Below are 25,513 nucleotides of genomic sequence, written 5' to 3'. Positions count from 1 at the left end.
TGTATTTACAGCATTGGCTTTCTGAGAGGTGCTGTGGAGAAATGAAATGAATTACCTCCCTGGTAAATTGGTTTTGATGAAATAGGAGGGATTTGTCTTGTTGTGACAGTCCTATATTAAAGGAATGCATCTTCAATTGTATTGGTCTTTGCAGGGTAACACTTAAATATACTCAAAGTCTTTTCTCCAGTCCCTGAGTGAAGAACAAAATATGGATTCTTTAAGTGTTCAGATGAAGATGGGCAGAAAGCAGCCCATCTTGGAGGGAGAAAGAAAAAAACAAAACACAACTGTTTGAGGGTTAAGAAATGTTCTTTTCTGTGTTTGCATGTAACCAAGACTTCTGAATTAAACACTGGGAAATGGGGAAGGAATGGGTACAATTAGTACCTTGGTATTTAGTTTACCTGCTTGAGGCATTGGAGAGGGTTTGGACTGTCTCCCTTCTCTGCCATTCCCTTGTGTTGTGCCATAATCAGAAATGAACTTTTGCTGTGAACAGCCACAGCTTGGAAACATTTTCCAGCTGAAATGTCAAAATTAGCCTGTGGTCCTGAAGTTTTGCTTTGAAAATGTCTGGCTTCTTTTAAAATCTGAGATTGGGTGTGGGGTTTTATTATTTTAGTACTATTAAAATGCCTATGCTTTGATTCTCAGCAAATCCTTTGTGTTCTTTTCAGCATCCTCCCAGTCCAGAGTACCAATCCCATTTTATGCAGAAATTGCAGTTTGCCTTTGGCCATCCCTACTTTGGCTACTTGGGGAATGTGGTAGCCCTTGCAAACATTGTTTCTATCTGTGTAAGTAAAAGGGTTTTTTTGTTGTGGGGTGGTGGGGTTTTTTTGTCTTTTTTTGGTTTTCCTCTGCTACAAACCTAAGTTCTGTTTTTGTTCTTTAGTCTCTCGTTAAACAACCATTTTTTTGTAGCAGCTGGCAGGGTTTTGGCATACTTTAGTCATGTAAAGTCTTTAAGTTGAGAGGGAATACCTGCAGTTAAAAATATATTCTCAGCTGCTTGAAAAAGGTCTGTGCAAAGCATGAAAGACTGTTCTTGGGCTTAAAACTCTGTTTTATGTAGCAGTAAAGCAGTGAATTCATAAAATATTTCCTGTTTAAGGTGGTTTTGGTGATGGATGCAGATAAACAGCCTTCTGAAAGAGATGACTTCTTCCTGGGGGTAAGATGCAATAGCATTCCTACAGTTATTGCTGTTCCCTGAGATGTCAGTAATTCTAATGATTGTTTTTATTTTGGGGGGGTGAAGGCCATCAACTGCTTCTTCATCCTGTACTATCTGCTGGAAATGTTGCTGAAAATCTTAGCAATGGGCTTGAGAAGATACTTGTCTTACCCAAGCAATAGATTTGATGGACTTCTGACTGTAATTTTGCTGGTAAGTGTTCTGTTAAATTCTTTGTTCTTGGGTTTGTTGGCTGGGGAGGTTGGGAACTACAAGAGCTGGTGGGATTGCTCTTTCTTCAACACTGACAGGCTGAACTGAACAACATGAGCAGTGGTTTTCAGTGGCTTGAAAGTTTTTGCTGGTGCATGGTTCCTTTAGGGTCTGCTTTCTGAAGGCAGGCTCATTTAAATCCATGGAAAAGGTGAGTTTTCTTATAAGAAGTCTTTTTATTGCTATTTGGAAACATTTTTCTCTTGAAATAGTTGCATAAGGAGTTCTGTTACACAGCTAAGATGACCTTGTTCTTTCAATAAAAAAGCAGGTTATTGGAATAACTGTTTGGTAAAAGCCTGAAGCCCATGTGGCAGATGAGGCCAAATTCATGGTTAATGGTATTCACTGTGCATCCTTTTATGTGTCACTGTTGAATGACCTATGTACACTGAGATAATTTGGGGAATAACTGGGCAAGTATGACAATTCAGAGCTTTAAAGTGAGTCAAAAAAGCAACTTAATGCTCTTAGAAATGTTTCCTGTCAAGAATCTTACAGAATTTCTGAAACTCAGAATTACAAAGTAAAGTTTTGACCTTTTTTTCTCTCTTTCTTTCCTAACTAAAGATTTTGGAGATTGCAACTTTTGCTGTGTATGGATTTCCTCATCCTGGCTGGTAGGTGACCTCTGTGAACTGTTGCACTTTGTTCAGCGACTGGGCTGGGTCATGCTGTAAAATTTAGTAGAAAAATACCCATAGACGTAGACTATTTGTCTATACTGGAATACCAAGCAGTTGTATTTTGATTTTTTTTAAGATCAAACAGCTTTTGAATAACTCTCCTGATCTTTTTTTGTTACAAAAAACAACTTACACTGTTATCTCTGCAGAGACCTGGTGGACCTTATGGTTTGAAAATGGCTTATATTTGAACACTACTGAAAAAAACACTACAAAAACGTGATGGTTGGCAGAATAGTAATTGCTACCATCTAATGGCATTAATTATTATCTTAGAATTGATTATGTTTGGGTTTGATTTCGCCCTTTGATTCTTAAATGCAGATGATTGATTGCTCTACATCTTGGAGCACCAGTAACACTTGTTAGGTCTTTGTGTCAGTCGCTGCAAACAGATTATAACCCACATGAGTCACTGGTGAGTGTGTGCTGTTGGTAATTGCCTGGTCTGTAGATGTAACACCTTCAGGGCAGCAATGTGACTGTTATCTAGAACATGTGTTCTCTGCAGTGTTGTCTTAAATAATTTCTTTCACAAACATGCACTTTAAAGAGCACTCTCTGCATATTTAAGAGCCAGGGGTAAACGAGTTGCTTCCTGCAGCAGTTGTTAGGAGTGAGATTCCTGCCAAGTAAACGAATGTACTTACAGTTACCTGTAGCCCAGGAGATTAAACTCTGTCTTTCTGTCGTGAGCTGTTTCTCTGATTGGTTATTTTTCTCCCATCTTTCCCAGGAGACCCGAGTTCGTGGGCCTGTTATCCCTGTGGGATATGGTGCGGCTGGTGAACATGCTGATCGTGTTCCGCTTCCTGCGGATCATCCCCAACATGAAGGTGATTGCTCATCCCTCCACAACTCTGATTTCTTTGTCGGGCACGTCATAAATTTTGTTCCAGCCTTTCAGAATAACATACAGACTGCAATTCCTTTGCCCATGAGTGGGATTATAGCTCAGCTCTGACTGTCCTGGCTGTTGCACGGCCCCTCACAAACTCCCTGTCTCTGGGGCTGGTTTTCTCTGTTGGGGCAGCAGACAAGCTCTGTTGGTGTGGTGGCAGTTGATGCTGCTGTTCTAAGGTGGGCAAACTTATCCAGAAACACTCGTGCAGCTTGTGTGGTACTTCAACCTTAATTAGGTGAGTGGCTGGGATATCCTTGGAGAACTTTGTACTAAGGAGGAGTTAGAATTGCTTTCACTAAATACTGCAAGACATTTGGTAATGCAAAGGGTTTTGTGGGATAAATCCCTCTCCACCTTCCCAGTAGGGGTATTTCCACCACAATACATGTACTTGAATCAGAAATCACTTTGATTGTTTGTTATAATCCTGCATTTACTTGCTTAAAAGCTAAGCCCACATTAATGTCAGGCGCAGGATTTATATCTCACTTCAGTAAGCCATAAATACCAAACCTGATGTAATCAGAGGTCATGCTGTCAGTGGAAAGTGTAAAATAGGAATTATGGGGATCAAATATGAAGCAGTCACCCTGGAGCTGGGAGGTGCTGGTGTTTTGCTTGCCTCCCATTCTTTCTAGTCTTACTAGACATACAGTCCTTTAGGTTGCAGTGCCTGTATATATTTAAGACTTATGATGATGTCTGTCTGTGAAAAAGACTCCTACAACATTGTTCATTCATTTTAAATAAATCATGGAAATTTCTCTGTGTCAAAGATGTCCTGCATGTAGACATAGTTCATTTTCCCCATTGGTATTTCTTTGTCCTTTAAGTAAAAATAATTTGATGTGGAATGGAAGTGGGATGAATGTCATACATGTACAATTCTGCTTTGTTTTAGTTCATGGCTTTGGTTGTCACTACATTGCTGGATCTGGTAAAAAACTTAAGAGCCTTTGCAGGAATCCTCGTGGTAAGTCATGATGCAAGATTGTCATTTGCTTTGTTATAGTTAGCAGTCTGATAAGGGTATGTCTCCAACAAAGTTAACAAGTATCCTGTACAGTCACCAGGATCACTAACATTTCACCTCAATCAGCCAGTTCTTCTCCAGGGCATGTGTTTGAAAGCCAGGACAAACTGCTGTTTTGTTATGGCCTGTGCACAGTGGCAGTGCCTCTTTTATCAGGAGGATCTTTATAAGAGTGACTGAAGCTTCCTTAGAGTGCTCGCCTCAGGCTGGATACTCTGGTTGCAAATCAAAATTCATCCATGCTAAAAGCAGACCAGTTTTCCTTACCCTGATTTGCTTATTAATATTTGCTTAATAAATAGCAGAACCACTTGAAAATTGTTTTCCTGTTGAGAAGGTCTTGAGATGGCATGTTTGGACATGACTTTTAAAAGCCTCCTGTCATCCTGTTTGGGGGGTGTCTGTGTAGAGCATGTGCTCTGTAACCGTGTGATTAAAGGGTGGATCACCATGCATGATGTCCATTGCATAAATCCTCCCAAATCTTGAGTTTCTGGCTTTCCAATGATGTCTTCCTGGTAGAGCAAAGAAGTGCCTGGGTAGGTTTTGTTTTGTTATCGTCCGTGGGGTTTTGTAGGATACTTAATTTTGAGGTAGTGGCTAGAGACCAATGATTTGTTGTTCTAGTCTATACTTTTAGCATGCAATTTAACCAGAATGTCTGTTTTGTCATTAATAATCTCTACTTTTGTCTGTAGAGAAGGGGCCCTAGGTTGGTGTATGTTGCACCTTGAAATAAAGATATTGGTTGGGGCAAAGCAAATTTGGTAACAACTTTTGTTGTGCTCTACAAGTCACACTTGCCACTGGGAGCTACTCTTGGAACTGAGAAGTATTTTCTTTCACTCCTGAAAGAAGTGGTGGGAACCTGTAGAGATAGGCTTGATTTTTATTTTCATAAAATATGCATTAGTGTTTCACTGTAGAGTCTCTATGAGTATATGTGAGACATGATTCTCATAAAGTGGCTGCTGCTGATTGCCCTTAATGTCAGGAGTGTGAATTGTAGTTTTGCACCAATTGTGAGGCAAGTCTGCCACAGTGTTTGCCACTTCCATTAGTTTAATTTGCTTTTGCTCCAGGCTATGTGGAAGCTGTCACCGAGCTGCTGCTCTGCTGAAATCTGACTCCGTTGCCAGCTGATAGAAAATATCTTTCCTAAAGTTAGGCTGGAACACATGCTGATAAAGTAATGTAACTAATTAGCTAATTTCTCATGCAGTGAGGCTTTGAAATATATGTTTTTTTCAAAGAATAAAATTAATTTTATTGCCCCATCTTCTGGCAGGCTGTGAAATATCAGCTTCAACTTACTCCAGTGATGTTCAAAGTGCTGTGGTTCATAGGCCAGGGCAGTTCTCTTCTGTTCCTCCCAGACTTCCCCCTGCTTAGGTCTGTTTGTAACAAAATACAAAAAAAAAAATAATTTTCATTTGAAGACTCAGCTTGTTTCAAGCTTTCCTGGGACAAGCGGCTCTTTCTCAGAGGAGCAAAGCTGCAGGTTATTTCTAGAACAATCTTTGTAGGATAAAAACTGGAAAATCACCCAAGTGACTGCTAAAGACTGAAAGGCGTCTCTTTAAAAGGAGGTTTGCATTTCCAACAAGTAAAAGAAAGGAGTGTCAAGCCCCTTTGTGTTACTGAAAACTTTATTTTTAGAAATTTTTAAGAAAGTTGCTGGTGTAATATAAAATACTGACTTGGTTTTGTCCTTCAGTTAAGTTTAATAAAAGCTTATTTTCACTGAATCTAGCAGAAAACGCCCTAAATAAAAATATTTAGATTATGCTTTGTAAATACTGTCAGTGTGTTTTGGTTTAAGTTGCTATTCTGCAACCTTAACAGTTAAATATCAGCATTCTGAGACACAAAAAAGCGAAACTGATCAAAAAGTAAAATAGATCATAAAATAAAAGGATTTAATGCATTTTAAGAACTGAAAGTTAAATACAATATTAAAAACTAAGAGCAAACAGTTAAGCTGGGGAGTATTTTCACTGTAAAAGCTTCAGGCGTTGTTCTTGACGTAATTCCTTCACCTGTGGTACAAATATAAATTCCATATTAATTGCATTGCTTTCTCATTTAGTGACAGAAATATTCAAAGCTAATAGCTGCTTGTATTCCTTCCAGGTGGTTTTCTATGCATTTGCTATCACTGGCATAATGCTGTTTAAAGGTGCCGTTGTTCCCTTGGGAAACACCAGGTAAGGTTTTCAACGTCACTGCTCACAAAGAAACCTGTCTTTCAAAAGCATCTGTTTGTGGTTGTTTTGTTGTTGTTTGTTTTCTCTTATTCTCGGAGCTTAATCTCAATGTTTTAATTTTAATGTTAAATCGCAAGACTTTATCTTCTGTTTCTTCTTGCTGCACTGAAATTGCAGGAAGGCTTGTCTGGTTTTGAGCTGTTTCCCTTGTTTTCTGCCTTTGAGATACTGAACTTTCTGCGAGGCACTCGGGGTAATTTTGGTTTTAAGGTACAGTTTGCAGAAAGCTGTGTTTACATCAGCCTGTAATTCTCCCACAGTGCTGCCAACACAACATTTGCTAATGGCACTTTGCAGTGTGGCACCTACGAGCAGCTGGAATATTGGCCCAACAACTTCGATGACTTTGCTGTGAGTGTGATCGCTGATGAAATCCTTCCCTCTTCCCCTCTGCACTTGTCTCTCCTCATTTTCTGAGCCTTGAGGGTGTGAGAAATAACCACTGAACTTCTGTTCTGCTCACATTATTTAGGCAGCAGTGGTGACCCTCTGGGATGTGATGGTGGTGAACAACTGGCAGGTCTTTTTGGATGCGTTTTCAAGATATTCAAGTCCGTAAGTAGCAGTAACAATACTGAAAAAGTCCCCTATAAATCCAGCTTGTAAGGTAACTGAACAAGAATTATGCACATGGCACAATTCCATCTGCTAAGAGGGCTGCTGCTTACCTTTCTTTCGGAAATTCAGGTATAAAGGAAAGAAATTTAATGCTTTTGTGTTTTCTCTGTGGGTGAACAATTTTTTTGGCAGACTTAACCCCTTGGACATCTCTTTCATTTGTATTTAATGGCTTTATGGGAATGTTTGAATGAACTGGGTGGCTTCTGGGTTGAGCTGTTCCAGTGCTCCTTGGCTGGTTATCCCAAGCCCTTAGTTAAGTTCTACAGGCTGCTGTGTGGGATAAATGTTTAACGTGGTCTGGAGGAGGCTGGACAAGTCATGACAGAGAAATCCATTGGATCTGGAGTGAATGGAAGCTCCCTGTAATTGAAGAAATCTCTGAACTGCAAACAGTTGGAGATTGGGGAACACTTAGAGGGTAGCAACACAGATATTTTGCCATGGTTTTGCACTCTTTCCTATGTTTCTGCTTTCGACCATTCCAAGGATACTATCCCAGATGGATCTCTTGCTGTGATCCAGCACAGCTTCTACTGGGCTGCTTTTCTGTCCCTTCAGAGTTCAATTAAGCAGGTTGAGTGGGGAGAGTGAGTCTGTTTGGCTGATTTAATGAAGGGCTAAGATTTTTATATTTTTAGGTTTTTTTATTCCGTACCTCGTTTGACATCAGAAAAGGAGTAGTATTATAGTTCAAGGAAAAATGTGATTTCATGGTGCTCTGCTCACTTTCAGGCTGAGGGTATTTACTTTACTTATTGTCTGTTAATCTGATGTGCAGGTGGGCAAAGATCTATTTTGTAGCCTGGTGGTTGATCTCCTCTGTCATCTGGGTTAATCTCTTCGTAGCTTTACTTCTGGAGGTAAGGAAATGTGTTTATTTGGTATTGGATCCCAAAGCTGAGTTCTAATTTGTGCAGGAAGTTAAAAGAACCCAGACAACTTTTTGGGAATAGTATGTTGGGCTTGTGTGTGTGCTTGCTTTACCTTTCTCCTCGCTGCCCTTCCCCTGAGGAGTTAAGGAAGTTGGTTTTTTTCCTAGACAATTGTATGCTTTACTTGCAGTTTTGTCACAAAACTGGTTGCATCTCATTGGGTATGTACATTTTCATTACATCACTCTCTATAAAGATGAAAAATATTATAAGTATTATGAAATTGCTTGTCTCTTGTACATTTGCATTTAACTTCAGCATTAGTTATTCAAGCTGCAGGCTTTTTGCCTTTTAATGTATCAGCAGATGAAGTTAGCTCTTCAAATTTTTAATTTATTTGGCTCTCCAGTGGTTCTTCCCACCCTGATTTGAATTTACCATTGTTCAATTCCACACTAGAAGAGTGGAACTGATTATTTTTTTTCAAGAGACCATATTCTAGAGTCTTTTAAAGAAGCTGTGGAAATGGAGGTACCCAAGCAATGCCATGAAGAACATATAGTTCTACTAGTTTCTTGTGTATGTTTATCCTGCAAATCCAAATTTCTGATGGTGAAGGGAATGCTAATCAGAACCATCTCCTCCAGTTTAATAATTGTAGACTTCTCTTATAAGTAATGGAAGGAACTGAGTACCTGTAGAGGGCACTTCACCCCATCTCAAAACCTCTAAAAGTTTCTCTGGGAGATGTTTTTGTTGTTGCTGGCAGTATTGAGAATTTAAATTTGTTATAGTAGAAAGAATGGCAAACTTTCAGTCCAAGACATCTTCTGTCTGCTTACTTCTGCAGGGCCAAAGTTTTTGCTATAAGAGCCAAGATGCAGCATTCTGGAGCAGGAGAGCAGGATCTCACTACTTTTCCCCCCCCTTTTTTCCCCCTCCTGAGCTGTCTTGTCTGCTCCCCAGTTATTAATTTGTCAGTGTTATTCAAAATGGGGAAGGGAACGTGACAAAACCAGTAGCTGAGTTTTAAGCTGTGATGCCTGGACTAGCAGTAGGTTTATATACAGTTGGGTTTTTAAAGTGGGAGAAATTCAGAGCAGGTAAAAATCTGTGGGTAGTTCACGTGGTTGTCTTGGGGAGGCAGTCCTTGCTAGGAGCAGAAGGCAGCAGGACTCTCTTGTGCTCTGCTGTTCTTTCAGTTTGTGATGAGAAAGTTATTTCTTTCCTGAACAGCAGGCTCGAATAAAGCAGTGACCCACAGCCAGTAAATGTGCTCTGGCACTGTGTTTAAAAACAAAGCTCACCCTCCTCCCAAACCTTACCTGCAGAAATAGTGACTGGACATTTCTGATGTCATCAGAAGTAGTCCTTTTAATTTTTCCCTGTTCCTTTTACATTTCAGAACTTTATTCACAAGTGGGACCGTCGCTGTCATCGAGAGTCTCTTTCAGATATTGAATACCAGAGGACAGTGGAACTAATGTTCAGGTGAGTTGGACTGGATTTGATAATCAATCTAGTTTTTTTATGTTCTGTTTTACAGGAAATGTGCTGCCTGCAAGAGGGCAAAGGCTTGTCTTCCATTTCCTCCCTCTGAAGCAAACTGTTCTATCTGTTAGTTAGGAGAAAATCAACAAGTGCTTTACTTAGGCCTGGTTTAAGCTGATGTGGAAGCCTAACCTTTATGTGCTTTGTGCTCGTAGCAGGGTGGGAGAAGAGGTGCTGGGGGTGAGGGGAACAACTGCTGAGGGGGACAAAAACAAGGGAGAGAAGAAAAGGGAAGATGAGAAAAGTGATGCGTGTTCTTGGCTTATTATGAAATTGTGGGTGGTGAGTTGAGACTTGATGATCGTGTATGAGTGGAACTTCTGGTGCACTTTGGATATTCAATAGTAGCACTGGGAGCATGTTCTCATCTGGGAGTTTTTTCAGGAAAACAAATCTACTGACCTTCACTTGTGTTGTACTGTGTGCAGGAAATTGCTTCCCTGCTTCTTGTGGGAAAACAGCTGCTGGTTTCCATGACACATCTGTAGAGGATGGATCATTTGCAAGTAGATGCATCTTTAGGGAGCATCAACTTATTGTGATTTTAATTCCTCGTTTCGTTCTTGAAACGAGCACACGTCACATCCTCAGTATGTGCATTGCTAAAACAAATGCTGAGAAGCTCCCTTTGCTGCCCCTAACAACTCATGCTTTTTCTTTGTAGAGATGTTTTGGAAGAACCTACAGAGGAGGAGTTGATGGAAAAACTGCACCAGCACCCACACCTGCAGTTATGTAGGTGACTGGTGGGAAGGACTGATTTGTTTAGACCTCTGTTTTCTTGAGGTTGTCAGCTGGAAGAAACTGGATTTTCTGTGAGATGCTGTTTAGGAAGAGGGGCTTGTAGGACAGTATGTGAGGTTTTGCTTGGCAATTCTCTGCAGGAAGTTATTTTATTTTTGGGTTCATATCTTTTTTGCAGAAGATTTGAATCTTGCTAACTTGACTTGATTTTAAGTTGCAGTTTTAGAGGAGTGTTGCAGCCGTTATTTTTATAGACTGTTGATATCAGAACATGTTTTATTTTCTTTTTTAAGAGGGAAAGTGTGTTTAAAATGACAGTGCACTTTAAAAGATGAACTTTATAACCACTAAGCCTGCTACTTTCTTCAGCACAGGAAAATGGAACTGCCTTTTCTGGCAATGTGGCAAGGGCTGTGCCCTGCAAGTCACGAATGGATTAGGCAGGACCAGAACAGAACCCTTAATCTTTTTGTAGTGAGAGTTGAAACACTATTTTTGCTGTAATGTGACACCAGCGTATCTTACCGAATTTTCAGGAGTTAATCCCGTTGGAACACAACCTGTTTCAGCTTAGGAACGGGGGCTGCCTGCTTTGCACATCCTCTGGTTTCCTTTGCTTTTGCTCAAGGGTTGGTGCCGGTTGTGTCGTGCTGGTCGCTGTCAGAGCAGCTACAACTGCGACCAGAGCAATTGCACTTGTGGTAAAAACTGAGCTCTTCTGGAGTAAACATTCTCATGCTGCTTTTTAGTGAACCTCTTCCTTTTACTTTCCTGTCCTGCCGCTGTATCATGTTCCCTGAAAGAGCTGAACTTTGGCCGGAATGTTGCGCCACGATCGCTGCCGGTCTCCCACTTAAAGGGGGATGGGGGGGAAAGGTTGAATGGGATAATCAAAGTGCTCAGCAGTTCAAAATTTTAATTCTAGTCTGTGGGATTAGAAGGTGCTTAACCAGTATTGCAAGATCACATACTTTTATGGCTTAATGACCACACGCTCCGTATCACTAACTTTTACCCAGGTAAAACTTTTTTGGGTAAGTAACTTTTGTGTCCGGGTGCTTTTCACTGTCCCTTAGTATTCCTCTGAAAAGGTGATTTTTTTTTTTTGTTTGAATTTTCGTCCTGTGAATAGTAAATTGCTGTGAAGATCAGAATGAATCCCAACTGCTGTTTTGAGATGTAAAAATGAAACTGCTCTTTGAGGTGCTGCCTTCTCATGGAGACACTTGTCACCAAAACAGACACTGTTGTGGTCCCTCTGTAGGGACAAGGGCTTGGGGAAGGTAATTGTCCATAAAACACTGCTACTACTTGTAAGTTATTTGATTCTTTTTTTTTTTTAAAGATAAAAAACAGTTTTCAAAAGTGCCAAGCAATCATCCTGTGTACTTTTCCCTCTCTTTTTTTCTCATTAGCCTCTCTTTCTGTCCTGCATGAGGGAGAGGAAAAGTACACAGGATGATGGTGCATTTTCACTCAAAATTTTCACCTTGTTGTCTCATTGTTCAAAAGTGGCTTAATGATTCTTGTCTATGTGTTTCTTTATCTTTTTGCTCGTATTTTCTTTTTGCTGTGGAGTGAAATGTGTTGTAGCTTCTACATGTGTAGAACAAAACTGAACTGAGTTCTGGGCTACTCCTGCAATCTTTCTTTACTTTTGTAATCTTGCATCTTAAGCCAGGCCCTTGTCTGTGTTCAGTCTCTTGTCTCTCTTCCAGATTAAGCTCCCCAGGAACTCACTTGCACTGGTTCCAGTGGCATCACTGTGCTTATTTTCAGTCATGCACTTAAAACACTCATCATGGCAAGCTGATAAAGGCATCAGCACTGTTTTTTCTAGTTTTGAGTTTGGTTTTTTTCCAGTATGGCTTTATGTCAGGATGGTTTCTGCTCCTTCTAGCATGATGTATAATCACTTCCACCAATTTATTGGCACTTATTACACAGTGGTTAAATAGTCTATTTTACCTTTTTACTGAAAATAAAAAGTTATTTTTTTTCCACTTTTCTGAATACTTGAAGTAGTTTTGCCTTGCCAAAAAAGGAAGTGTACAGTTGTTACCAGTTTAATTATTGTTTTGGCCTCCTAAGGTTGTTTGGGTTTGGGTTTTTTGTTTGCTTTTGGTTGGGTTTTTTTTTTTGCCATTACATTCCACTACAATCTACCAAAGCAACACAAATCGGTGTGGGATTATCATAAACATCACAACTGTCTCCGTTATGCTTTCTTTGCATCTGGGCAATGTGAAGAAGGCATTCTGAAGGGAATAGTCTCTCTTGTTCTTGTTTCACATTGGTGTAATTGCCTGAAAGTGTAACTAGAATTTAATACAAAATTGTGGCACCTAATGTCACTTGAACTGGAAGATGTAAATGACCACATTATGCAATAACTGTATAAAATCATGAAAATGAATGTACATAATAAGGTTAAACTTGAGGATTGCATTATTAAAAAAAGTTTTTCTCAAACTGTGGAAATAATTAAGGTGTTGCAATGGTTCTTGTGGTTTGTTTTTTGCCTTTCCCTTGCTGCTGATTTCTGCAGTGCTCAACATCTCTGCTCCCATTATCTTTGCTGGTCAAAGGCTGGGCCCATGGAGGAGGTTACATGCACGTGGAACACACCTGCCTGGTTTCAAAATGCAGCACCTAAAGGATGCTGCTCTGTTATTCTCCAGCTCTAGAGGCACAGAACATCATCTGTAGGTACTTGGGACGCTGAATTCCCTCATTGGAACTGGGCATTGGGGGCGTTGAGCAGGTTGACTTTCACTTGTGCTTCAATCTCTACAAACCAGGTATCCCTTCATCTCCTCCTGGAGAGATCAGTGCAAAAAGCATCCTGCTAGCATTTTGACTGGGGCAGATTTTGCCCACGATTTAGCAGAGTTCGTGGCATTCTTTTGGAACAGGTTCTGATTTAGAAGATGGTGGATTTTTTCAAGGCAGAACAAAGTCAATCCTGGGTCAAGCTGATGTCTCTGACAGCGGTTGTGGCAGATTCTCAGGTGAAGCACGTGAAGGCCAAAGCACAGAGAAGATCACCTTGTGTTATTAAGTCAGGATCAGATTTTTCTAGCTTCTGAAGGAGGACGTTAGTCACCTAGTTAAGGCTAATTTGAGATTGCTCAGCTATTTTATTTTTCCTTCTTGATTTACTGTGAATTTTTATTGCTATAAGATTTAGGAGTGGAGGGAGAGGATGGATGCAATTGAAATGTCCCTGATTCTTTTAGTAAAAACACAGTGATAAACCTCACAAGCACAATTAACTATGAAATAACATAAACTGGTCGAGCTGCAAAAAGGCAGCTGGAATAACTTAGAAACTGTGTAGGAATTACAGACAAAGGAAGAAATAGTGTCTTGGGTGTCAAGGGTTTATATGAAGAAGCATGAGACGTGCTTTCATGGCCTCTTTTGGGGTTATGTGTACATCTACTGACACATTTTGGGGAACATTGCTTTTTATCCCTCCAGCACTTCCTAATGTGCACAAAAAAAAAAAAATAGGGGCATACAAAACTATAAGATAAAATAGGTCCTGTGGGAAAATGATGGGGGGGTATAGATTAATTAACTCTGATATGTGAGGTAAATATGTCTCTTACCCTGGTAGATGGTTTATCTTTTCACCTACCTGTATATTAAGAGTAGTACATAGTGTTACCACAGCTTTTGCTACAGTTTAACATTGTGCTTTAGTCAGGTGAAGTAATTCCAGAGCTCTGTCTTGGGTTTTTATTGAAAACAAAATAAAAATAGACGTTTGCCTGCTTTTTTTTTTTTTTATGTAGGTGTTAATGATTTTTTTCTTTCACTAGATGTTTTTTTTTGTCTGATTAAAAGCCTATGCAGCTGTTGGGAGTTTTCCACAAATCAAATGGTTTTGACTTAATCTGCAGTCTTTAGAAACATGCAGAGCCATTTGTTATGTGAGCTCTGGGTAGAAATAATTTGGGGTTGGGGAGTGGAAGGATAAGATCGTGTTTGTAGTCCATCTCTAAGCAATATATATGACACTGTTCCAAAATGACCTTTATAAACCAGAGGAAATTACCAAAATTTTAAAGTAAAATTTAAGAGATGAAATCATAACAGTGCATATTTAAAGTACAAGTCAGGGAATAAGTGGTATTAGAAGACAAATATTATAGGGCTGATATTCAATACAAATTGAGTGAACCAACAGCATCTCACAGAGATCAAAAGAAAATTGCTTTGCTGTAATATGTAACAGTACTTCTCTTTGGGGCCCTGAATTTTGGGCCCTGAATTTTAAAATCAGCAAATGGGGGGAGGTGTCCTTTTTAAGAAACTGCAAAGGTGTGAGTTGAGAAGAACTTTAGAGGAAATAATTACAGACAAACAAGAGACAGGCAAAATAGTTTTTTTAAACAGTATCCAAATATGTAAATGGGTGAGAGGAGAGAAGTGTAGGTGTTGTGTAACCCCTGTGTGCTGGTTCTCGGAGAAGCTGCAGTTTGGATTTCAGGAAAAAGAGTTGCTGCAGGCGAGGGGAGCTCCCTGACTCCAAACACTGTGTCTGGGGATGCAGACTGCACTTCAGTGCTCCTCTAGGAAGGGTTTGTTTGCCAGTCACCTGCTGCAGCTCTGTGGGGATGTTTGTGAACCTGCCCCTGCCTGGTGATGCCTCAGCTGCTCCCTGAGATCCTGTCCCACCCACCTCTCCGTGCTTTCACTGGGAAGGATTCCCATGGCTGGAACAAACCTAGCTTTTGTTGTTACAGCATGTGCTGCTGGATCTAGCTAATGGCTTACAAATGTTTACAGCATTAGAAGGATGGTTCTAATAGGGGTAGCAAAAAAAAAAAAGCTCCTTCAGCTTCCTGTTATAGACAGGAAGATGAGCCTGGACTGTGTGTGCTCTGTTGCTGATACTTGACCTTGCACTGTCTCCCCATAATTCTCCATGCAGTTCTCTCTGCTGGGTTCCCTTTAATCTCATTTCTACCTCCCTTACCTTTTTGGGCAAAAATAGGGAATGTCTTGCCCTTCTGCCAGGCTGTATTTGCTCACTGACAAGCCAAGCAGGTCGGATAACTTGATCTTTTCCTTGATGAGAACACTTAATTTGGACACTCTTCTCTGCTTGCTACCAGATGTCACAAAATGTGTGACACTCACATCTCTTAACACTTCAGCTCTTCTTTCCAACTTGGTTTGGTGAATGAATTTAAAAGCTTTATTACCAGGGGACTGATGCTGCATAAATCTAGAAGCAACAAGAAAACCTTACAAAAGGTAATGATGTATTGCTGGAAATTTTGTTAATTGAATCTGATGTTTCCCTGGATCTGTGGCAGTGTAGAATGTGAAGCCTTTCAGTGAGAATGGAACACTCAGTCTCCAATGGGGAGAAAGGGAGATGGTCCAGAGATTTAATCATGTTCATCATCTTTATTAGGGGATTTGTAGAAGTGTGGGCTGATGTGTTTCAGAACTGGGAGCTGGGCTTTCTTGCATCCTCCAGACATACCATCCCTTTTTTTTTTTTTTTTCTAAATGGATCATAGAGTATCTAAAGGAAGTGATTAAGGTCATGGGAAATCTGTTGCTAATTCAGGAATAAACACCAGATCCTCAGGCATCCCTAATCATAAACTTCATATTTCATTCTGGGCTGAGAACTTTTTCTGTATTTGTAGAGCTACAGTTTTCCCAGTATAAAGTGAAAGAAAAACGTTCAGGGGGAAAAAACCCTCAAGGCTGAGCTGACATTCTTCAAATACTAAGTACACAGTGATATGTACAGCAAAGCACTGGAGCAACCACCTGACATTATCTCCCACAAAGAATATGAGCAGAACTTCAAGACTGCGTAAAATGGACTCACAAAATAAATGCTTATAAAAAGTGTCTCGTTAACTAAAATTGTTGCAGTTCTGGAGGAAAAAACTTTGCCAAAGGAAGTCAAATGATGTTTTGTCATGAATTATCCATGTTAGCTGCGATAAAGGGAAACCTAAGCGTTGTCTTTGACTTAGAATTCCAGCCACTTATGTAGTTTATTTGTGTTGGTTTTCATATCTAGTCCTATACTTGAATTTTTTCCACAGTAATTATATAAAAAAATGGTTTACTGATGCTGAATTTTTTAACTGTAAGCCAGAGGCAATTGCAGCTTGTCCTTTCCTTTAATGCTAAAAATTCCTTATAACAGTCTCAGTCATCTTTTTTCCATTAACTGGTTGAGCAGGTGTTGTCTTTGTTCTGCACAGATACTTCTCGTGGCCCCCATCATTGCATTGTTTGAGTGCCTCCCAAGTACTCTTCTGAAAACATCCTGCTGGGATAGGAAAATATTGCTATCCTTATTTTGTAGATGATCAGCTGAGATATTTGGTGATCTGCCCACAGCCGAGCTCAAAATCCGTGGGAGAGTTCAGAGTAAAACCTGCAGTCCCTGCTCACTGCCTTTGCTCACAGACAATACTGCCTTCTTTTTTTTGCACCAGCTGTGAACCTCAGTTGCATGTTTAGAAGATGATGTTGACGTTTCCACATCAGCTGGTTTATGATTTTGTTGCTGCCCGTTCTTGGATGCAACTTTTTTATTTACTTTGTTTTAAAATTGAAAAAAAAAAATTATCCTGGAACCTCTAAACTTCTTTACTTCCCACCTTATCAAAACCTTACTGGTTTGCCATCTGATTTAGAAATATTTAATAGGGATGATCTGGGGCTGGCACATGTGCTGGAGGTTTAGTAAGTGTAAGTAATCAGATAGATTCTAGTAATGAAGTTACTAACTTAGCTGTACAAAAATATTGGAAAAATACAGGATGACCATTTTAAACAACAGTTATTTGGCAGCTCCAGCTTGCTTTCAGGCCTGAAACACACTTCAGCAATGCTTTTAGCATTGTCTTTATTTGTACTTCTTGTATTCTGTTCTTTGAGGTGAGTGAACAGTCTGACATTTCAGAGCTGGTGGGCTCTCAAACATGGCTTTGAATTTGGAAAACTGGCCAGGAGGCCAATTACCCTGCAGGATTTCACTGGCAAAGGATCATCAGCATTTGAGAGGCTGGAAATTCACATGAAAATAGAAAACTGAGTGCATTTTTAAGACCAAGTTCTGTTGTATAGTAGGTGTGTATATGTGTGATGTGAAATACGATCTCTGACATGACTATAGGTTGCTGGGCTGGATGCAGAAATTACTGAGTTGAGTTGTAAGGATTATGTTACCCAGCCTGTCACTTGAGGTGAGACCAGAAGGGATTTCGATTTTTATGCTTAAAATTAGGGTTATTGTGTAGGATTCTGGCTAAGATCATACTGGTTTCATTAGCTTCTGGAAAAGAATTTCTGGTCTGTGTGTGCTACAGAACTGTAACACTCTAGCATTGAACTGGGGAGTGGTGGTATAACAATGACCTTGTACCACAAGCATCCTACTGAGGGGAGCTGGAAAGCCAGTCTGGCCTGTATTATGTTATTATGTTAGGTCTCCTTCTTGCATTTAGGAATGAACAGGTTCCTCCCATAGTGTGCTGAGCTGTTGACACTGCTCTTATTATTATTGAGCACTTATCTTAGAAAGTAAGACTTGAGTCTTTAATGTGTCTTCCCTTACCTGTTTAATACCAGGGAGAGTAATCTTGTATTTTGCCAAAACTACAAGTGTTTAGTTTCCAGCATCCTGGATAATTGGTGGTTTCTCTGAAAAGACTTGAGCAATTACTTGGTGTAGGAAAACGCCTCTAAAGAAGTTCTCTGTAAAACCAAAGGCAAAGGTGTTAAACCCAGACAATAAAACTTAGATCAAAGTAACCAGCAGAAGGGACCATGAGAGGAGCAGATTGTCCTTTAAGCTGCACCGTGTTGTGTAAGGTGTTAACTCTCTCTTCCTCTAATCAGATTTCATGAAGAAAGCAAAGCTATTCTTTCCTGGTGTAATTCAATCGGAGCCCTCAGCTACATCAGATTTGGTGATAGACCCCGGGTTTTGATAGGAGTTGGTTAATCCATAACGCAAACCTGTGCCCACAGCAGCACCTGCCATGCAGGTGAGCTTTTAATCTTGTTAATATACAAATATAGTGTGGACTTTTATATTAACCTCACACACATACACACCCAATAGTGAGCGTCATGCGTAGGGGAATTTAATAAAATGAGACCATAAATGTCCAGTGTGCTTTTTGTTGGGCAATAAAGTTGCCCACGTGTTGTAATTGAGGTCTGAAGTTGACTTGCTAGCTGAGGCCTTTCTTGGGTAGATTACACAGACTAAGAGAGCACATGAAAAAATGTTTTTCGTGCTCTGCTTTTCCTCCTATTTTGTCCACCAACCTTTCCTCCTTAGCTCTGTCTTGGGTTGGTGCCCACTGTAATATCTACTGCCATCAAACTCAGCACTTAAAAATTAGGCACATGTTTGAAACATCTGTTTGGTTGAGACCCTCCACAGTGACCATTAAGCTTTTGCCTCTGACATTTTCCAAAGTCCTTGGTTCTCGTCTCATCTCCTGACTGACCCTGGTTCAGTCCTCTGGAGATCTGTAAAGCAGGATCTACTGCTTCCTAATTGTGCAGATATTGGAAAGTGAGGTGTGGGCTTGAGGCTCAGGTCCAGGCTTAAGTATTCTAAGACTTCTAAGACCTTGTGCAGGTGAAATTGAGGTTTGAAACACTTTATGTGCAGTTCTGCACCGAAGTTTCATGTGTGTGATTTCTGGTTTGCACAGAGAGAGGAGTTAGTTGGCTTTGCACCAGCCACTCATGAACAGGTGTTGGGGGAGGACCACATTTAGTTTATTAAATGAGGAAGGGTTGAATTAAATCCCATACAGATAAGATGGTGGTTTGGATAAAAAGGGTTGTGACCCATCAATGTGTGTATGAACCCCACTGAGAGGAAGCCAATTTCATTGTATAAGAAGACATTTCACAAGATTTGTCCCAACTATGTTACATTACAGCTACATTTTCTGTGGCCACCAGTGTGTTGGTGGGCCAACAGACTTGCCAGAAAGCAGAACTGATATTTTAGAGAACGTTGTGCTGTATTATTTTACAGAACAAACTGTTGATGGAATGTTTGTGGTGATCTAGCTCTGTTATTTCATTGCTACTTTCTCCTCCAGCAAATTTGCACTGACTCCTGCCCTCGGGAGAGACTATGAGGGGGTGTTGTGGTGCCCTGTGATCTTCCTTGACACTGCTTTTCCATGATCTTTGGAAATGCCTCCACTGTTAGATTATGTGACTGAGGTAAATACCATAGTCATCAAAACATGGGAAATCAGACCTGTCTTGTACCTCGTGATGGTGGTCAGGCTCGAGTAAGATACATGTAAAATATTGCCATTTTAATTGGGGAGTACTCCACTGCAGAGCTGGGCTTACTGGTGGGGTTCATGGGATGGAAGCCCCTGCCCATCACAGTCTGCTTTGCCATTTATGCTTCAAGTCATTTCACAGGGTCACTGTCACATCCCTGCAAAATCTTTCTGACTGTACGATATCATTTGATTATTTGTGACGTAGAAATGAATGCTCCTGTGCAAGATAGTGGTAGGTCAGGCACAATGCTCTCACAGTAATTTTGGAACAAGCTTGAGAAAACTGAGTTATGTGACCTGTCACAGAAGGCACGGAGGGAGACACTGAGTCTGCTCTGTAAGGTCCTTGGGGCAGAAATCCTCTCCTTTGCAGTCAAGATAGATGAAGGGAAGAAGACAAGGAAAGAACGCTTTCCAGAGAGGGAACTGAACCAGAATGACTATGAGCACAAGAAATTCTCTCAGGAGTGGGCTCTGAACCCAAATCCTCCGTTTGCCACTCTACTGCCTCTGGTAGACAATTCTCAGTAAGTCTGACCTAAAGTTGTAATTTTGGCCCTTGTCAAATCTGTCTTAATTGGCTGCTATGATGGTGGATTTCTTCCAGCAGTTCTCCCACCCTGTTTGTAAACTCTGACTGGTTGTCTCATCACAGAGACCATCCTCTTTGTGATCTGTTGGCAGCGCTTAAGAAGGAAATCCTTTGCGCAGGACTCATCTGCAGAGCTTCCCAGTCACAGACTGGTGTTTCATGGGAGCAACAACTGGGAGATCAGGAGTTTTTCCTTCCAGGTGCTGTAAAGTCACTTTGAGACACCCACTTGCAGAGGTTGGTAGGCTTTGGGTAACAGGACAGTGCTGTAGGTGCATCTGAATGCTGGAAAGACTTGGGGTCAGAACAGCTAAAAAGATTAAAATCCCTGAAGAAGAGATAGTCTTTATTTTAGTTTTTTAAAAAGTTTTTCACATACCATTTTTTTCTTACTAATTTTTTTTTTTTTTTTGCTGTTGTTGGCAGTGTTTTTGGTTGGTTGGTTGGTTGGTTTTGGGGTTTTTTGTTTGTTTGTTTGTTTTTTAATTCTTTTGGGGGGGGCAAGAGAGCATATTTTTAAGTCTCTACCTGTGTTTTCAGCCAGCAGAGGGAGTTTCAAGCCCCCATTTTAGACTCTGACCGTGCAGGCTGGGCTGTGTGATCAGCACTTCTGGATGCACTTAGTGGAACATTCTCAGCATAGTTAAGTGCTGGGGCCTGAATCAAGGGCTTGGAATACAATCGGGTTTTGTTTTTTAAGGGCAAAACGTAAGAAGGTATGTTTTGAGGCAGTGAATTATCAGTAATACACGTCTGTTTGTACCAAAATGTTTTTATCTCTAACACTTCTGCATTGAAAATGTAAAAGTGACACTTCTTTTAAAGTGCCAAATCCAGTTTTGTTGTCCCATCTGAATGAAATGTAGTCAAATACCACTAACTGCTAATGAGTCTCAAAACAATCTCTGATCTTTGAGAGCCCCAGAGAGCAGCAGTGGGAACAGTGTTTTGGAAATAACTTCTAAGTTTCAACATGATGATTGAACTTTCTCATAGACAGTTCTTGGGAAAGAAGTTAATTCTGCCTTTCTTTTTTAGTGTATTATTCTACAACCTGTAGGTTCTGGTGACAGGAAAATCCTGCTACATCTTGTGTACCAGAACAAGAATAACAATGAAATAGGTGAAAATAAATCAAGCACTGCTGAGCTTCCTTTAAACCTGTAATTGTGGTTCCTCTGTGATAATAAGCTCTCAACTGAGCATTCATCCATGGAGCAGTCAGGGCCTTTTATACCAGCTTAAGCTGATAACTGAAAATGTAAACCACGTTTTAAAGTAATTCATTGTATATACAGGTCTGACAAATGTTAAATTATACTAATTTGAGCAGATGCACGTGTTGCAGCCCCAGAATTCTGGACAGATTCTTCAGAACTGAGCAGCTTGTTCTTGTGTGCAAATACATATTGACAAAAATTACTTCGCTAGTTGCTTGAATTTCTTTAAATTGGTGCTCTGCAAATGTATATTTTTACTGCAAGGAAAGCTGAAGTGTCCAAACATTTGAGGACTTAATTATAGGTGGTGGTGAACTCAAGATCCAGGGTACAGCATTTCCCCTTTTCACTTAAACCTGATGGGCTACCGCTCGTGTTTATATACCCCTGCAAACTTAATTTAGGTGTAGTAATAAGGACTAAAACAAGTTGTGCTTTGTCAGGAGACCCAAGAAAGGAACTGAGTGAAAGCAGGGAGGGGAATCGGCGTGTCTGGCGTTGACATAACGCTGCAAAATCAACGCTTTGAGGGACTGTAAAGCAGAACAGCTGTGGGAGAGGTTTGCTGGGCTTCCCTGGCATTATCTCTTGTGTAAAGGAAAGTACATTGTAAACCAGTAAAAATTAACTGCCAGAGCACAATGATGGTTTTGTGACCGGGAGTTCAGATAAAGTTTTGCTGCTGTTGGCGGAATGATAAAAAGAACCCGGGGCCATTTGCATACAGGTGAGGAGGGGCAGGGTTGTCCCGTGTTCCACAGAGGCCACAGGTATGCAAAGTACTCAGTTCTAAGTGCTGCCTTTGATTTAACTTGGTTTCTTTCTTTTTTTTTTTTTTTTTAGCCTGGTTGTGGAGTAGGAGGAAATGGGCTTGGGAAGTGGGCAATCCCGGGAAACGTCATTGGGTGGCAGCAGAGCATTTACCACTTACCGTGGCATCCCAGCAAAGTAAAGGCAGAAAGAACTGCAGTTCTGCATGACTGTGATATAGGTAGCTGAAAATGAGATCTCAGGATGGCATCTGTGGTGGGAGAGCCCTCTGTGTTTGAGACAGAAGATTTGTCTCCAAAAGTCTGTGTGTGTACATATATATATACATATATGTGTGTATAAACATGGATGTGCACATACACATAAAAACTATGTCTCTGTGTGGCATCTGCAGGTGTTTGCTCTTTGATAGTGAGGAGCTTTAATGTGATTACTCCATCTACCAGCTCCTAAGTTAGATCCCATTTCCCTGACGGGTCAAGCTTGCTCCCAAGATACAAAGCGTGGTGTTGGTGTGAATAAAGCCATGTGATAGTTCTAAATCACTTTTCTGTTGGAAGGAATCAAGTGAGTCTGTGAATATGACCAGCAAAACTGATAGTTTTTACTAGTTGTGTCTGGTTCTTTGTAATATAAACATGAGAAGCAGGACAGTTAGTGTTCTTTTAGGAAGGATTTAACATCTCCATATTTATTGTACAATGTGAGTATTTAGGCTTTTTGGATGATGAGAATGGTGCTTGAAAGACTTCAAAAATCTGTGCTATTTTTGGAACAGGAAACTAAATTTATTTTGGGTGCGTTCATTTCAGCAAATTTGTTTTATTTGGTTTGGGGTTTTTCTTAATACCTCACAATGTAGCTGATACAAAGGAATGGTGTTATGGCCTTGAGGAGAACACAAACTGTAGCATGAACACACACAAACACCCTGTTTCCTTTCCATCCCACACATTATGAAGTTCCATCTCTGTTTGCCAGCTTTTTTTGAAGTTGTTTGTGGGTTGCTGCTATTGTAAGTAAATATCTTACCTTCTAACTGCCCATTCTGCTGTCACCACCCTGGAAATGCCATCAATCTAATGCTTTATGGGCAATATCGCTGCAAATGTGGAAACTCAGTGACTGGAAGGAATTTAACTTCTTTCTTTTGCTGCTTCGCCTGGGAATAAGAAAGTTAAAAATGGGCAACTGCCTCCATGGGCTTCCTGAAGGCATCAGGGACAGGCTGGCTTGGGAATGGCATGTCCTTGCAATAGGGAGGGACCTCTGGTTCACAGCTCCTTGCTGAGCACTGGGCTGGATATCAGCCACCAAATCCTTGCAGCCTGGACTGAAAATAGTGCCTTAGTGATGCTGAACTTCTCTGAATTGTGCTGAACCCTGAGATTAGCTCATGTATTTTTGGGGCACTCTGTTGCAAATCAGGGGTTTGTACCTCTTTTCAAGTGTACCACAGACCTCTGGAATTTCTTCTGGTCTCATGTAAAAGGGAATGAATGATTACATATTATTCATAAAATAGTGTTTCAATCATTTTGCCTGTTTCCTTTCCCTCAATTCGCCAGCAGAGGGATGAAGGATTTATCACCTACTTAATTTAGCAGGAGTTCACAGCCAAAGTGCTCCAGCTGCTCTGTTCCTGCCAGGGTTTGTCACTCCCTGCTTTCTGAATGCATACGGGAGGCTGTAGGCCACGCTGAGCCTGGAGGTCCATCCTTTCCAGGTCTGAGTGATATTCCCAGCAGGATTTTCAGGTGTCCCTTTCTCAAGGAGTGTGGCATTTTGAAGCGTTATTGTTTTACTTCAGAGCCGCCTTTCTGGAATGTGCAGTTTTAAGCTTTTTAGATCCACCTGATAGTTTCTGTGGGAGGGGAAATGATGAGATAAGGTGACCTGTAATGGTCCATCTTGATCTGAAGGTGATGTCTCTCTCCAGCAGCCCTGGCTGATTGCTCAGTGCATGCTCAGGGAAGTTCTTCTGCTCTCCTTGCTGTGTGCCCTGCTGAGTTGGGTTCAAAATGGGACTTTGTATTCTGAGAATGTAGCCAAAGGTGGAAACCTGAGCTTCATGGGAAAGAAAACAGATCCTTTTGGCATCTCAGAGTGGGTTAGTTCTTGCAATATCCCAATGCTTTTTCCCCCGTTGGAAGTCTGGGATTCTGAGTTCCCACTTGCTTAAGAGTGGTAGAAATTCATCTGCTACTCTGCAGAATTTGTGGTTAAGTTGCTTTTGAGCTGTTCTGCAGAAGAATGAATTATTTCTTTATTGCAACTCCACTAAAGGGTCTGAAAGATTTCCTGATTTCAGTGGCCTTTGGTCAGACCTGGTGGGATGCGTTATGAAAATAGCGGAGACTCTCACTGTTGCTTTTTTGGACCCTAAAGCAAGTTTGCAGATGACACCAAACTGAGTGGTGCAGATGACACACAAAGAATGAGAGTTCAAGACCAGGTTGGACAGGGCTTGGAGTAACCTGGTCCCTCCCCATGGCAGGAGGGTTGGAAGTATATAATCTTTAAGGCCCCTTCCAACCCAAACCATTCCAGGATTCTATGATAAAAGCATATTGGCAACACAGCTATAGCCCAACCTTTCATATCTTCCAAGTGCTTTGTCACTAAGAAAATGAAGTAAAATTGATGTAAAATTATCAGTAAAAAAAAGTATTTAGGTGCTGAACGTGTTCAGAAACATTTTTTTTTATGGTTTTATGGATGTCTTCCTGAGTATTTTGAAATTTTTCTATATCCAAATATGGACTTTCATAGAAAAATTTCTGCAAGTGAAATGTTTCTCTAATTGAATTCAGGCAGCTCAATGAAGAGAAAGGAGTGATTGTGAACAGGTATGATTTACTCCTAAGTACCCTGAAAAGATAAATGAGCAAGACTTGAATAAAATTACAATTTCCACCCTGATTTAATATATCAGAGATGCCTAGAATAAACGTGTGATTCCATTTCACAGTATAAAAATTGTTTAAAATAAATATTTCTCAAAAGAGTTGGCAATTTAGGTTGTATAATGTTTGGCATGTTTGTTATGTGCTTTCTGGGGTTCCTTTTTCAAAGATGGATAAATATGATTGATATTACTCTGGAGAGCCTTTACTTAGGGCAAAGGCAGTTTCTTTTTATTCTCAGTGACTTGAGGCTGCTTAAGGTCCAGGCTGTGTTGTATTAGTACACAGAACAGTAAATAATCCCTCTCCTAAAGAAACTGTAACCTAAAAAGGCAGCACGAGGAGAGAGACATACAGAGAAGTAATGATATAATAAAATAACATGAATTTCAGTGTTTTCCTCTTGAGATAAGGCGTGTTCTGGGGGAAACTAAGAGGATTGGTGAAGGAAAGGAGCTGGCTGGACCTTCAGAGGAGTTAAAGGAGGATGGAATGAAGCTGAGGTAAAAAGCTGAGAAAGGAGGTGACTCTAAACTGGATGGAGAGTTCTGAGTCAGAGCCTTTGCATGAGCTCTG

General features: G+C 40.5%; 1 protein-coding gene across 6 annotated transcripts in view; it reads left to right on the top strand.

Annotated features, from left to right (window-relative positions):
- TPCN2 (two pore segment channel 2) overlaps nucleotides 1–25,513 on the top strand; it is a 64,770-nt gene that overhangs the window by 14,097 nt on the left and 25,160 nt on the right. For 4 of the 6 annotated variants that reach the window (XR_003536347.1, XR_003536348.1, XR_003536349.1 and 1 more), the window contains exons 14-24: nucleotides 681–800; nucleotides 1,118–1,177; nucleotides 1,265–1,393; nucleotides 2,024–2,073; nucleotides 2,876–2,975; nucleotides 3,945–4,016; nucleotides 6,210–6,283; nucleotides 6,604–6,694; nucleotides 6,816–6,898; nucleotides 7,743–7,824; nucleotides 9,242–9,327. Coding sequence is in view for 2 of the 6 variants with exons in the window: in XM_027696310.1 (XP_027552111.1) it covers nucleotides 681–800; nucleotides 1,118–1,177; nucleotides 1,265–1,393; nucleotides 2,024–2,073; nucleotides 2,876–2,975; nucleotides 3,945–4,016; nucleotides 6,210–6,283; nucleotides 6,604–6,694; nucleotides 6,816–6,898; nucleotides 7,743–7,824; nucleotides 9,242–9,327; nucleotides 10,052–10,130 (1,026 nt within the window). In the remaining 4 variants the exon portion in view is untranslated. Of the gene's footprint in view, nucleotides 1–680; nucleotides 801–1,117; nucleotides 1,178–1,264; nucleotides 1,394–2,023; nucleotides 2,074–2,875; nucleotides 2,976–3,944; nucleotides 4,017–6,209; nucleotides 6,284–6,603; nucleotides 6,695–6,815; nucleotides 6,899–7,742; nucleotides 7,825–9,241; nucleotides 9,328–10,051; nucleotides 10,999–15,660; nucleotides 16,051–25,513 lie in introns of those variants that run through there. The other 2 variants (XM_027696311.1, XM_027696310.1) reach the window with 2 other exon arrangements.

This window comes from Neopelma chrysocephalum, unplaced genomic scaffold, assembly GCF_003984885.1.
Source record: "Neopelma chrysocephalum unplaced genomic scaffold, ASM398488v2 Primary Assembly neopelma1_106b, whole genome shotgun sequence".
Taxonomy (NCBI): Eukaryota; Metazoa; Chordata; class Aves; order Passeriformes; family Pipridae; genus Neopelma; species Neopelma chrysocephalum.
This window is presented reverse-complemented; position numbering and strand designations above follow the sequence as displayed.